Consider the following 14,475-nt stretch of genomic DNA (forward strand, 5'->3'; position numbering starts at 1 on the left):
ATCTACATGCATGTTGAACTCACAACTCCAGTGGTGACTGTTACAGGTGCATTTATGTGTATTCATCTTTCAGTATATCTTACTTTATTGATGACATAAATATCTTCTCACCATTTCGGTTTGAAAAGGATAGATGTGTGCATGTGTCTGTTTGTGTGTGAGGTTCTGGCTCGTGGAAGTGCTGCAGTGAAGTTCGACCCTGTGTTTTCCTCCTCCTCCCCGCGAGGGAGAACAGGGGCTTCTGATTGGACCCCTCCTGCTCCTCCTGTGGTCCAGCGTGATGCCGCACCTGAGCCGAGCACCCAATAGGCTGCCTGCACTGTCAGTAGCACAACAATCCTCACAGTGTAGACACCGTGCAGGTTCCTGGGCTGTTTCCCAGCACTGCCAGACTGACACACTGCACTGGCCTCCCATTCACAAACACAATTATGCACCTCACTTGTTGCAGCCCTGTACAGCAGTTTGCAGAATTGTTCTCACTGGTGTTTTAAGAGTTTAATTATTTATTCTAAAAAGGAGAAGTTTCTCTAAACTGCTGGCGTTAAATGTTGACCTCATTTCTGAAATACATAACATAACAACACTACATATTTACCTTCAAATCCTGAACTCAGTTTGGGAAGGTCATCAGCAGAGCAGGTCAGCGCCCTAACCTGTTTTTTACATGTAATATATTTTACCTTCAGGCAAATCAAAAAAATGGAATTATAAATTTGCACATGAAAATTATACATCAAAGTAATGCTGAGATGAAAAAAAAAATATTTTGTTGTTCTCTAACCCTCGATTTCACACCATATTTATATTTATAAACATCTATTATTATGAGCTACAATACAAATTCTCTCTCCCAATTTATGTGTAATAAATGTATAATTTTATAAAGGAAAAGAGAGCATTTTGATAAATCATATGAGGTTATAAAAGCGAGCCTTTCCTCCAGGATACATCCTAATGTGACTCTATACATCCAGAGAGGAGGGGGACCGAGCAGCCCCCCTGCGTGATGACGGGGTTTGGGTTTGACACAGTGAAAACCAGGGATGCTGCTGTTTGTCTCCTGTGTTGAGACAAATGTGCAACATCTTCTTCTGGGGGCCTGCGAACCCTGCGACAACAATAGCGGCCCACACTGATCATTTCACAAAGTTGTGAATAATCTTGGCCTTTTTACCCCACGCCGTCAGCAGCCATTAGTTATGATCCATAGGGCCTCCACGGGAGCCGACTGATCACTCATAGACTGATTGATTTAGACAAATACTTTTTTCTCCCTGAGTGAGAGGTCGAGTCGCTCTCTCTGTTAATTGAAGATAACAGAGTGGCGACAATGGCCGCCGTAATAGAATGAGAGTTTTGTGATTATCGCTGCGGAAAGAAAAGAAAATAAAGAAGAAGGGGAGGAGGAGGACGAGGACGAGGAGGAGGAGGAGGGGGGACTCTAATTAGGAAGCGGGGCGGTGTGGAGGCTGTGGCCGGCAGGCAGGCGACAGGCGCCGGGTCCCGGACAAAAGGCTGTCTGCTGCCCTGAGCTCCCCCCTGCTTAACCCTTTAAACCGAGATACACACAGTCCATCACACACAATGATGCTGCTGCTGCATCGTGCTCTTTCTCTCTCTCTCTCTCTCTCTCTCTCTCTCTCTCTCTCTCTCTCTCTCTCTCTCTCTCTCTCCCTCTCTCTCACACACACACACATTTTGATACAAAAACATGAGGACGATTGGGGGGAAAAAATACATAAAATATATATTTTCTGACAGAAAATCGACAGACATATTGTTTTACTTTAATACTATAATGTATTACACATGTGCACACCATTTACATCATGACACATTTGTCTTACTGAAAAGTGTATTGGCCTCCTCTGACGCAGAATGTACAGCGGTAAAGGAGGTAAAAAGGCCAGTTTACCGTGTGTGTCCGGCTGCAGAGGATGTGTCTGTGTGTGTGTGTGTGTGTGTGAGCGCAGCAGAGAAAGCTCTTCCTATAAATACTTACATCACTGGGCTCCTGCTAAAAATACCGCCGGGCACACAATACTAAAGGAAACACCGACAGACTGAGGAGCTGCTCGAAATAGAGCTGGACGTCAGACAGACTGAACAGACTGAACATAAATAAAAACGAACCTCTGCTGATACTGTCACTGCTCCTGTCTCCATACAACTAATAATATCCAGCCTGTCACTGCTCAGATTGAAACATGTGCATTGATACCTGCGGCTTTTATGCAACACGAAAATCACCCACAAATGACAACCATCCGATTTAAATGCATTTTAATAACGTGAATTTAATCCAATAATATTTTACTTTCAAATGTGGCCAAACCAACGGCATCTTTCCTGTTAAACATTTGTCCGACAGAGGGCGCTCCTGGCCCACGCGTATACGTGTATGAGTGTGAGCGCGTGTGCGTGTGTTTGCGTGTAGAGAACTTAATAAAAACAGACTTCAAATTTCAACAGCTGCTTTGCAATAATAATAATAATATGATAGGCAGAATTTTCAGCACAACGATTTTTTATTGAAATTGTGAGACAATCAAAAAAAAAAAAAATACCCGGACAACCAGCATAAACAAGATACTTTCATCTTTAAATATATTTATGAATAGATATGAATGACGCGCCCACAGGAGGAATCGCTTTGAACGTCTCCTGGCTGGAGTGAAGTAACCTGAGGTGTTTTTGAATCCATGTGGAGCTCTCGCTCTGTTCCTCTTGTCGGTGGATGCAGACACTAAAACATGGCACACACGTCTCCTAAAAAAACCAGCGATGCTTCATACAGTTCGTCAAACCAACAAGCGCTAAATAGCTTTAATTTACAGTATATGGTCATGTAAAATGAGAGGACAGGAGCAGGTGGAGGGGGAAAAGCAACAAGTTAAATTCGAAATATATACACGCTAATATACAGCCTTGAATAAATTAATACCAATTGCATATTCTTGGATCTTAGCTTTATTTACAGATTTTTTTTTATTCTTAATTACATAAATATTTCAGAAACATTTTTTTTTTTTTTCTGGCATGAAATGAGAAGCGGGTTCTTTCTCTCGCAGACGCAACGTTTCATTTTCCATCCCTTTGAAATAATCAGGCCTGGGAAAACAACCCAGTTTTTGGATGCAGCTTGAGATCGACCCGGTGCTTCAAGTCCACCACAGTCAACACGCACTCTCTGCGGTGCGCGGCCCAGTGGAGCTGCGGGCTGTGCGGCAGGTGACACCGATACGCGGGGCCGATACTGGCCTGCTGGCCTCCACCTCTGGTTTAGAGGACATGATACACCTTTGATCCATTGCATTATTTGCTGTAGTGGAAACGGTCAGTGTCTCTGTCTCTCTGTGACACTTCCTTCAACTTTTATCTCAATAATATTTTAGGATTATTCAGCGTTATACTGTCTTTATTAATAATTTGCACTTTTAATTTATGTAGCTTACTTATAAATTATTGTTAATTTATGTTTTATTCCACCGATATAGAAATGTACTCAGTTTCCTGGGTGGTCAGCCTGCTAACTCTAAACACTGGGATTTAAGGGTCTGATATAGTCCAAATATTTCCTGACATGCTTTTCCACTCTTTCAACAGGTCAGCTCAAGAGGAAACCTTCAATACTTGTGAATTCAAAAAAAGGTTAAATTTAAGTATATGGACTAAGTTTCATTCAATCTGCAGCTTTGTTCGAAAACAATATCAGTAATCAGCCTTCACTGACCCTTGTTGGTCAAACCCTCATCCCACTCTCTGTAATGTGCTGTACAGGACATATGCACGTATAGTTCTCTGGTATTCAAGCCAAGACATTGTCCTAAACAGGGACTCCTCATCACTTGGGGGACTCCGCGGTCGGGGAGGACCCCCTCTGGCCCTCCAGGCCGCTCACCAGTCTCTGGATACTTTGCAGTTCATTCACTGAGTCCTTCATGGCGGTTTTGGGGGATGCGTCCCTTGCACTTGACCCTCCTGTCTTGTGTTTGCTGTGGTGCTCCGGGGCCGGGCTGGCCTCTCTGCTGCCCGGTTTGGAGGATTCAGAGCCTGGGTTGAGGCTGCTGGGCAGGCCGCTGGTGAGCAGACTGGAGCTCTGAGACAGCGACACCGGGAGCTGGTAAGGGTTGAAGCGGAGCCGGGGCCGGGACGAGGCCAGGAAGGGATTCCTGGAGAGTGGGCTGGAGGTGCTGGTGGTGGGGAGGGCCGAGGCGGACGCTGCTGCTGCAGCCGCTGCCATGTAGGTGTAAGGGTACGGGAAAAGACCCCCGAATGGAGGCATCGGGATACCCTGCAATTCAAAGGGGAAAGATGTGAGTCATAACTGTACACATCACTATTTCCACTTGAGTTGTCAAATAATCAAATTAGAAACATCCAATACAATCACAACAACAACCAAACAGATTGTTCCCTCACATTGTTCTGTTCAGATCTTCATGGAAACAAAAGTCAGATCTGATACAAAAGCAACAAATGTTTGAGCCTAAATCATTTTTACTCTTTTCACAGGTGCCTGATAAAATGTGAAAACATTTCTTTGACGACTGCACCTTTTATAACATCCTTATTGAAAAATACAGGTTTGCAGGCAGCAAAAACATGAAATTCTGCTTTAATATTCAACTAATTTTCAACTAACTAATTTTCAGCAGTAAATTAAACACATATATTTCTGACGCTGTACTGTGCACGGTGAGGTTGTAATGTACACAGTTCTGGTTTTTAAGAAGTGACACCTAATACTGTATAAACCCGCCTCTGAAACGGCAGCCTATCTGTCTTACTGACATGCGCTCGGTGCTACAGGTGTACAGGCAAACTAAATCATTTTCTGACTGGATGACCTTCCTTACCTGTGAGGCGAGCATGTGCTGGGACAGATGGAAAGGGAAGGGGTTTCCTCCCGTGCCCTGGGCGGAGAGGCTGCCATTTTCCAAACCACTGACAGAGGCCAAAAGATGCCCCATTCCCATTGCAGAGAAGGCTCCAGGGGCCATGGCAAACTGCCCGGGGTGAAACAACAGCGGTGATCCGGCGTTCAGAGGGTTAAAGAACTGCTGACTGTGCAGGCCAGACAGAGCCAGGCTTTGTAAGTGGCCTGGGCTGAAGTGCGAGGGGCTCTCAGTCTGGACCATGAGAGGAGAGAACGTGTCCTTACTGGCACTAATGCCTCCTGCCTCTGAGTCCTTTGTCAGTGCATCTGTGGTGTCCTTCCTGTGCCTGCTCTCTGCTTTGTCCTTCTCGGGGTTCCTTATACTGAATACGGAGTCATCCTTCTTCTCGGCACTAGGCCTGTCCCGCACGCGGTCCTCACACCTGGAGCTGTAGGGGGACACGGGTTCAGGACCTGGGCTGCTGGAGGCGTCGCAGTGCTCGTCAGGCTCCAGCTCCTGCTCGCTGTCAGAGCACATTTTCTCATCTGCAAGGAGGGCAGGAACAATGTTTAACTGTTATTCACCTAACTATTACAAAAACACACACCAGTAATCTACACGCACACACATGAGGGTCACCCAGTAGCTTGGTGGTTTGCATTCTAAATGTTGATTTAAAACATTACATTTTTAGGAGTATAGGCTTGTTAATTGGCAAACTGGGTTTCATTAATGGGTCTGCAAATATCAGAAAAATTTGAACAATCAAATAAAGCACAGGGCCAATTATAACACTGCCTAGGATTTGTTAATGAAATCAGTTATTAAATTCTTAAACTAAGGGGAATAAAACAGAGGGATCGGACCAAATTAAAATGAACTCAAGTAAGAAATATCAACATCAATTTAATGATATTAAAATATCTCTTACCCTCATGAGAGTTTTGTATTTAGGACATTCAAATTTAAATATGTCCCTCTTTAGTCAAAATACAGGTTTACATACATGGTTGTAGTTACATAATAATGTGTTTAGCTACACTATAAACTTGGCTATTAAAATGTATTATTATATTTCTATGTGACACTCGCATTAATTCTATTAAATTACATTAATTTGATATAATTAATACATTTAAACAATTTGGATTATTCGATTTAAATGCATATGTGCCTTTAAAAAAAAAGGTTTCCAGCTAAAGGTCCAGACCTGCCTTCACCTCAAACACAACCACAACTCTTATCTCACCTCGACTCGCTCTGCTGAACCTCAGCGGGCTGGAACCGTCGCCCAGCGGGGAGTGGACGGTGTCCCTGCCCGCCGGAGGATCACTGGAGGAGGCGTCCGAGTCTGCGCCCTCCCGATCCGCCTTGCACTGGTCCTCGTACATCCGCAGCGAAGGCATGGTCAGCTGTTTCCTGTAATATTAATTATAATATTTATTAATAATAATAATAATAATAATAATATTAATAATTTTGGGGGGTTTCTTTACATTGTGACACAATGAGCTTGTAAACTAAAAAGATGGTGGACACACACACACACACACACACACACACACACACACACACACTCTGATGTTTGCAGGTGTTCTGTCTGTTACCTTTTCTCTCTCCTCCCGTTCCCGGTGTCTCTGAATCCCTTTGCAAAAGGGTTGTTGTCGATCTTCAGCTGCGTTATCTGTCCACACACACAGACACACACAGACTTCATGTTAGAGCCCTGAGAAACACGGAGCCACAGTTCCAGTCCTTTGTCGTCACCTGGCCCACAAATAGGAAAAACAACGCGCTGCAGAATCGTGTTGGACCGGAGCCACGGAGCAGAGCGGGGCTGCATTATTAATAAAAAGCGTAATGATGGGGCGTTATTCTCATTGGGCCCTGGAGAGAAGATCTGCCACGAAATATTTATTTGTGGGGCCACATGAGCCACCGTTCGCCCAGAAAAAAAAAAAACCGAGGCAGAGGGAGCACTACTTGAACAGATGACTATCTTATCAATAATTAATAGTGTGGTTTGGATCACTGCTGCTCCGCGATATGTCCTGATGTGGAAGACGCCGCTGCGCCTCCACGCACGGGCACTGAGCCGCCAGGGGCCTCCTGAGACCCTCGGTGGCCCTTGGAAAAAGGCGCTCCAGGCCTCGGCCACATCTGCCCGCTGTGGCTGCAGGGTGACCAGGCTTTTAAATGCCTTGTAATCGATTGTGACTCTTGGCCATAAACTTTTACAACAAGAGCCCCCCCAGCACACCCACACACATTAACCCGACCCTCTTGGACACGAGCTCCAATTGACTCCGCGGAAGAGGATCAAGAGCTTGCTCATACGAATAAACGCATGGCACATACTAAGCAATAACCTGCATCTTGAAAGGTCAAACATTCTCCTGAACCCAAACGGGAGGTCACCGGGGTCACCTTCTTTAAATACTGATAAAAACTGATAATAAAAAAAAGGGAGACGTGTGAGTCCGAGTTCGATGCCGTGCACCACAACAACACTGTGCAGCATTTGCACGCCCAATTTATTCACTTGTGGCGAGAGGCAGGAGCTCATTTTGTTCGCCCGTGACTAGCTGCCTGCTAGCTGGAAATCCTCACATGATGGAAATCCTCGGTGAGAAATCAACGGTGCACTCACCAACCCGGGAGAAACAGCAATTAAATAAATCAAGTGGGACATGGGAGTCCTCTGCAGGGAAATTAGGCGACCTACAAAATCAGATTAAGTCTTCGGGGGCTGGCGGTGGGGGAGGGAGACGCATAGCATGTAGGACATTATTTTCGCAGCAGAGCCACATTGCAAGGGGGGGGGGGGGGGGTGAGAGAGACACGCACCTTGTCGTTCTGATACGCCGTCACGGCCACGAACTCGGTCTCCGGGAACACGTAGGTCCGGAAGGTGCTGTAGGGGAGCTTCAGGATGTCGTTGGCCCGCACGATGTGGAACCGGGGCTGGTACTTGTGCATGGAGTTCAGGATGGTCTGCTCCAGTAGACATACAACACACAGGGAGAGTGAGCTTTGCGGAGAGGATCACGACCTGCCAGGTCTCCACGTTCCAAGTGTACACAGGGAATGTTGACGCGGATCAGCCTATTGTTAGCTGCTGTTATAATTGCTGTGTAGGCAGACTTGTGTGTAACTAGTGCGGAGCAAAGTGAAAATCCGGACCAGGCCACACATGGTGTCATGAGGGCGAGAGAATCAGAGACATGTATCTAACTTGATCTAGATCCTAAAGCGACTATTCCAACTCGATTATTCATTTGAATTTCAGCCACTGCTCTAATTAAATCTATTATGTTTTACATTACAATGATAGGCTGTGCAGATTTAAAATTACTATCATAATTAAACATGTCTAATTTCATATTACTACAACACAGACACGTGGGAAATAACGTAGCCTATAATCCAAGGTACAAATATAAAATATTATCAAATATACTATTTCACAAAAATCCACTGTAGACCTATTAACAAAATAATAATATAATTACATAAATAGATATTATATATAATTTATCACAATGGGCCTATAGTCTACTATACTATATTCTACTATGCTGTGATTTTGCAAGCTCATTTCACGTCATTTCTCTCTCTTCGTTTGGTGAGACACCATTTAATCCTCCTTCCTTACATCAGCTCAAAGGGGTTTTATTCCCATGTTAATCTCATATTATTTATATAAAATTATTTAGTAATTCCCAATAAAAGCCAAACAATAAGTAGACAGGGGGGGGGGGGGGGGGGCAGCCCTGCTCTCCTCACACAGGCCCCGAGCTGCAGCAGAGGTAAATGATAATATTGTGGAGAGCTCAGAGGAAACATAAGCTCAGTGAATGTCAGTGGCGGTGCGAAGTCAAGTGGTGACAAAGTGTCAACAGCTCGAGCAGCACCATCATTAATTCCTCTTTAAACCTATAGAACACACATTTTATCATTGGCTATATTTTCAAAGTGGGGGAAATAAACTGAATAGTATCGCCCACTTGTTTGGACTCTGCTTCGTTATTTCCCTGCAGAAGTTTGAATTCAGCACACGAGCTCTGATTTATTCATTCCCTGTTTTGTTTTTTCTTTCCTCTTTTCTCTCGCTGGGTTGCACTATTGTTTTGCTGCCACTTAGCCTCGCATTCCTCATCAAATTTTCATCTGAGCCTGAAAACACCTAAACACAGTTCGTCCCGTCTGCGTCCTGCAGACACCTCCCGCGGCAGGGCAACACGGGAAGGGACGAGTCGAGCCCAACGAAAAACTAGTTATACTCACAAATCCGTGTTTGTCCGAGATGTTGTTGGTCAGCTTGAGTTTGTGGAACGCAACAGGCTTGGCCATCCACTGCTCGCCGGTGGCCGGGCTGTCCGGGTGGATGTACATCCTCTTGGGCATCTCCGGGTCGGCCTTGCCCGCCACCATCCAGCGGGAGTTGTGGAACTTGTAGCGGCAGTCGTCCGCCGCCACGATGTCCATCAGCAGGATGTATTTGGCTTTTTTATCGAGGCCGTTTATCCGCACTTTGAACGGGGGGAACATCCTCCTGCACGGACACACACATACACACACACACATGAGGAGTCAGCACGCCGTGATTCAAACTACATACAGGAGCAGATCATCGCTGGGAGAGGAACGGATCCGACAATAGTCGCGCTGAGGGAAAACAGTGGAAATATTCCAATAGTCAGAATTTATTCTCCAGTCGTTTCACGCAATTAGGCCACAGTGAAACGTGTGTGTTGCCTCTGTCAGCCCGAGTATGTGTGTGTGTTGTCCAAGCCTACACTATAAAGCTGGGTCGTATATTTATGAGCCCGTTGGAGCTTTTTGAAGTGACAGTGTGTTTATAAAAGCCAGGAGCCTGCTGCCTCAACACAATGCAGTTTGAGAGATACAACTAAAGCTCGGCTCATGTTTCCCCTCCAAAAAATATCCCTAACATTCCGCTTGGATCGGACTGGACAAACATCCCAAATATCCAGAAATAACATGGAGGTTTATTCACAAGTGAAGCCACAGAAATTCTGGCCTGGAACTTCAATTAAAAATCGATATATTTATTGCATAATACGAAATGGAGATATATAATCGCTGGAGTGTTGTGCAGTTGTCTTGTGTGTTTTAATTCATGCAGAACAGGTTAATAATCGGCGGTGGAATATAGCGAAGGCCTGGCGCACAAGCTGCCACTGAATTACCCGAGTAAAGGGATTTCTAGCGGCTCTTAAACTTATCCTATGTTTTTTTTAATCTCTGAACATATGTAGACAAATGTCCAACTTTTTATGCAAAATAAAAAACAAATTAAATAGAGGAATTATAGTTCTGGCTAATTCTTACCGTCCGGACTTGGTAATAACCATCTCCGTCCCGAGTTTGTGAAACTGGTCCCAAAGATCCTTGGCTTCCAGTGTAACTTTGGGGTCGTCGTCCACCTCCTCCTCGGGCTCCAGGCTCTTCATGCTGCGGAGGTGAGCCGCCTGATGGTGGCTGAGGGCCGGGTGGAGCACAGCCTCCCCTGCCCCGGCCAGGCCGTGGTCCGACATGGGCTTGGTGAGCGCCCCGGGAGGCAGGCTGAGTGCCGGGAAGAAGGAAGGCTGCGCGGCCGCGAGGAAGGCGGACATGGGGAAGTCGGTCGCCCGGTGTGCGTGGAAAGGGTGATAAGCCATTGCAGTCCCTGTGAAAACTGGATCTCTCATCGGTGCATCCACAAAAACCAAGTGAAATAATGGATATCTGAGTGGTAGTTCCCCCGACCTGGAGCCGGTGTAGGTCCGCGCCGGGCGAGCAGTGAATGTGTGTGAAGCCGCACGGAGGAGCGCGGCGCCTTGTCACAACGCGTAATCAGAGCGGAGAGCGAACAGCCCGGAGTCGTTGTGCGCTTCGTCCTCTGGTTCCTGCGCCGAGTTCCTCACTGTGAGCGGCACGGTGCGCGGAGAGCGCGGCTGGGCGCTGGGTGGCTATGAGAGAAATAAGCAGTGCTGCAGTCATCCCACACTGACTGGAGAGATGTGGCCCCGTTCACTGCAGATCTGTGACTATCTCACATGTCCTTCCTGCCTCCATCCACAACACTAATGAACCAAGCCCCTTTGATTGCTGATTTTACGCTTTCTGGACCAATTGTGGGCCCCTATAGGCGTGGTTCTGACAGCTCCGGCCAGACTCTGGGAGAGGAGGGGGGGGCAAGAAGGTGTCGGAAGCATTAGCAGTAAGAAAACATGTCAACAGGATAAAATATTAACCAATGACAGGAAAGATCGGGAAATCCCACCCCCATTTCCAAGCCAAACACCGGGTCAGCCCTCAGTCTTTGGCCGGTGGAGGCATCACTTCTCTCGGCTAGCGTTTTTTACAATGTCGCCTCCGGAGAAAGCAAACCTGTCCACTGTCCTAAAACTCACCTTTATAGAGAGGAGCAGCTCCACTCCTCCACCTCCACCCCTGTCTGTCAGAACAGCCCAGCACAGTCACTCCGTCACCCGCAGCTCATGCGCTACAGTCCGGACATGCTTCCCAAAGCAGCCGCTCTCCCTCTCTCTGCCTCTCGGGCTCTCGTATAACAACAGACTCGTTATGACTCCCTAGTTCTCGGCTGTTTTGACGCTAGCCCGGGCTCTGTTAGCCGAGTGTAGCTCGCCCGGCCCCGGGTTCCTCAGTTATCTGTGCGCGGCGCTCACCGGGCTGCCGGGGGAGCAGCGGCCGCAGCAGCAGCGTCACAGAGCCGAGGCTTGGACGCACAAAGCCCGGCGCTGCGTGGAGGACAAACCCAGATGAATGATGATGAATGAATTCTGAGAGAGAATACTCGGGGAGAAGGAGACGCGGTGAGTGCTCACTTCTCTTCCTTGTTCGGCTGCGCACAAAGTTGCATTTCCCTCCCACACTCCGTGGCACAGTTCGATCTTTATTCGGGCTATAAGGAGGATAAATAATGGAGTGTGTTTTGGGTTTTATTATATTCTTCTGCAGGGCTGTGCGCCTGTGTGCGATCTCCGTGGTGTGTGTGTGTAGTTTGTTTCCACAGCACACACGCGGCGATGACATGATTTAGTGCTCAGTTGTGAGGACAGGCCGTGTGGTGCCGTGTGATCCCCGGCAGGTTGGACTTAGTCAGACCGGGGACGGTGCGGGACTCCTGGAGCCACGGGGGGAGGAGGGGGTGATGGGGGATGTGTGTGAGTGTGTGTTTGGGGGGGGTCTCCTCTAGAGGAATCCAGCGCCGTGGCTCCTGATGAACACGGACTCAGTGTGCTGAAGAGCCGCTCGGCGCCAGTCGGCTGATGCGCCACAATAAGAACAGTCTCTTGTCTCTTTCCATTTACCCTGAAGTCCTGCATGTGTGAGCGCCTCCGGCCCCTCAGCAGCCTGCTCCGCGGCCGCGCTCCACCTCCCCGCCTCAGCCACCACGCCGTGTCCGATGCGAACTGCTTTTCTGGCGCGAGCAGCTGCTCCCTCCGCGCCGGACGGAGCTTGCGGTCGGCCACAGGCGTCATTTCGACTAAAAGTGAAACAACAGTGATTATCCGTCTGAATGACACTGTCTGACAGGATTGCGCATTTCCTATACTAACCCATGTAACTCAGCCGCGTCTCAACAGAATAAGATCCTACCGGCCATAAAACTGTCTTCAATAATAGTAGTAAAAACCTTTATTACTAAAACATATAATGCATTTAATGGTTACACAACTCACAGTGTTAACACTCGAATGAACACACTGCTTCAAAAAATACAAATGTGTACAAATAATGAATAATATTTTAAATGATATCCTTAAATGCGAACCCACAACAACCTCCAGAGAGTCGGAGCGGCGCGCACTGGTGTGTCGGACACAGCACGTTATGTGATTTAAGACCATGAAATGTTTGCACATCTCCACGTTGTTACACACTTGTTGCTCGGCTTCCATCAGATTGATACAGCCATGCGCAAAGAGTGCAGGCCGGAGAGGGAGCAGGCGCAGCTACAGACATAACAGGGCGCAGTGTACCTCTGTTAAAACAGTGTGTACAGGCCCATGCACACGCATCAGATCAGACACCAGTGCTCCCAGTGTCCCCAGCAGCAGCAGCAGCAGCAGCCAGTGCACTTCCCCAGTGAGAGAAAGTGGGTTTCCGTCCAGGTGTCTGAACACCGGCTCCGCGTGAGAATGTGTAAAACCATGAAGGATGTTTTCCCGGCACTTGATAGTTTCCTTCAGATGCGCATTGTGGTTTGTATCTGATATAATTCTCCCGGACAGCTGACTTGTTTGGAATGCTGCAACTTGAGATTTATGAAATGACAGGGAGCGCAGCGGCGGCTTGTCAGACGCTCGGAGCCGCGTGCACGGAGCTTTGCATGGGACAGAAACAGATTAGCAGCATATGGAGGGGAATAACTGTTTTTCAACCGGAATACTCAACTGGATAATTGTATCAATAATGCTCGTGCCAATTACTCACCATTTATTTGTTCTGTGCCCTCAGCGGTACAGAAATCTCCATTACGCGCGATTTAAAAGTCATTAGGTGGAAGGAGGACTGGGCTGCTGCTACATCTATGGGGAGGGAGCAGTGTACTGACAGATTAACAGAGGGCCTATGTTGTGTTGGGGAGACAGACCCATGGACATATGCTGCTTAGGCTTGTTTTGATGAGGGGGAAGAGAGTGGAAAAGAAAATGCGCAAGTTTGGAAACATTCAATCGCAAACTTTTGGTTTTTTAGTCCTTGACTTTTTTCGTTACGTTTCTAATTGAATAATATACAGATCAATTCACTTTTATGCTGACATGTTTTAATTATCCTAACCCCAGAGAGAGGTTCAAGTAAAATAGTTGGGAGGCTTAAATTTGAGATAATTGCGCACATACTCTTCAGCCACACAGTCAGCTTGAGGCTGCGTTCAGAGCGAGTGAACCGCTGGCACGGCGTTTCCCAAACGGCGAGAAGTTGACTCAAGTTTGTCGGTGTCCTTGACGCGTCCTCTCAGAACAACACAGTACAGGTGCACATGTGCAAATGTGCGTTAACAGCGTCCCTGCCTGGGATATGGCCCCTGTGTCAGTGTTCCGAGCCAGAGACGCTCTAATTACAACATAACGGGACACTTTTCACCGTATTCGTCTATAATTGAGTATTGTTATTTTCTTCTTCCCCTCGACATTGTTCCTTTCTTCCTTTCATCGCTCCATCTTCTCCTCCCATCTCCCTGCATCATCTCTCCGGCTATATTTAGCGGCTAGACTGAGGCCTTGGCGCCAGACCGTTTAAGACCTGTCAAAGTCCCTCATATTTCCCCTTGTCACATGGAAACCCGGCGACCAGCGGCCCTCTCCTCCTCCTCCTCCTCCTCTTCTCCTCCTCCTTTTCTCTTTCTCCTCCTCCTCCTCCCTCTGCTGCAACTACTGACAGCCCTCCTCCTCCTCCTCCTCCTCCTCTCTTCATCTCCTCCACTTCCCCCAACTTCTACAGTTCACTCTGCTAAATTAAACATATCAGTTCTCACTTGGAGGAAAAGCAAAAAAGTTTCCCCAGCCCCTCCCCAGGACACACACACACGCAAGCACGCGCGCATCCCCCCCCGTAT

At 47.3% G+C, this 14,475-nt stretch overlaps 1 protein-coding gene across 1 annotated transcript; it reads right to left on the bottom strand.

Moving 5' to 3' along the window:
* Nucleotides 1-2,269: 2,269 nt before the first annotated feature.
* On the bottom strand, nt 2,270-11,080 carry tbx2b (T-box transcription factor 2b). Its single transcript, XM_062385395.1, is given in 8 exon segments — nt 2,270-3,922; nt 3,925-4,297; nt 4,863-5,428; nt 6,133-6,302; nt 6,491-6,567; nt 7,731-7,877; nt 9,171-9,438; nt 10,239-11,080. Coding segments are annotated over 8 exon segments (2,154 nt in total). The 5' UTR covers nt 10,598-11,080; the 3' UTR covers nt 2,270-3,728.
* Between the last annotated feature and the right edge of the window lie 3,395 nt (nt 11,081-14,475).

The sequence above is a fragment of the Platichthys flesus genome, chromosome 4 (genome assembly GCF_949316205.1).
Source record: "Platichthys flesus chromosome 4, fPlaFle2.1, whole genome shotgun sequence".
NCBI classification, from domain to species: Eukaryota; Metazoa; Chordata; class Actinopteri; order Pleuronectiformes; family Pleuronectidae; genus Platichthys; species Platichthys flesus.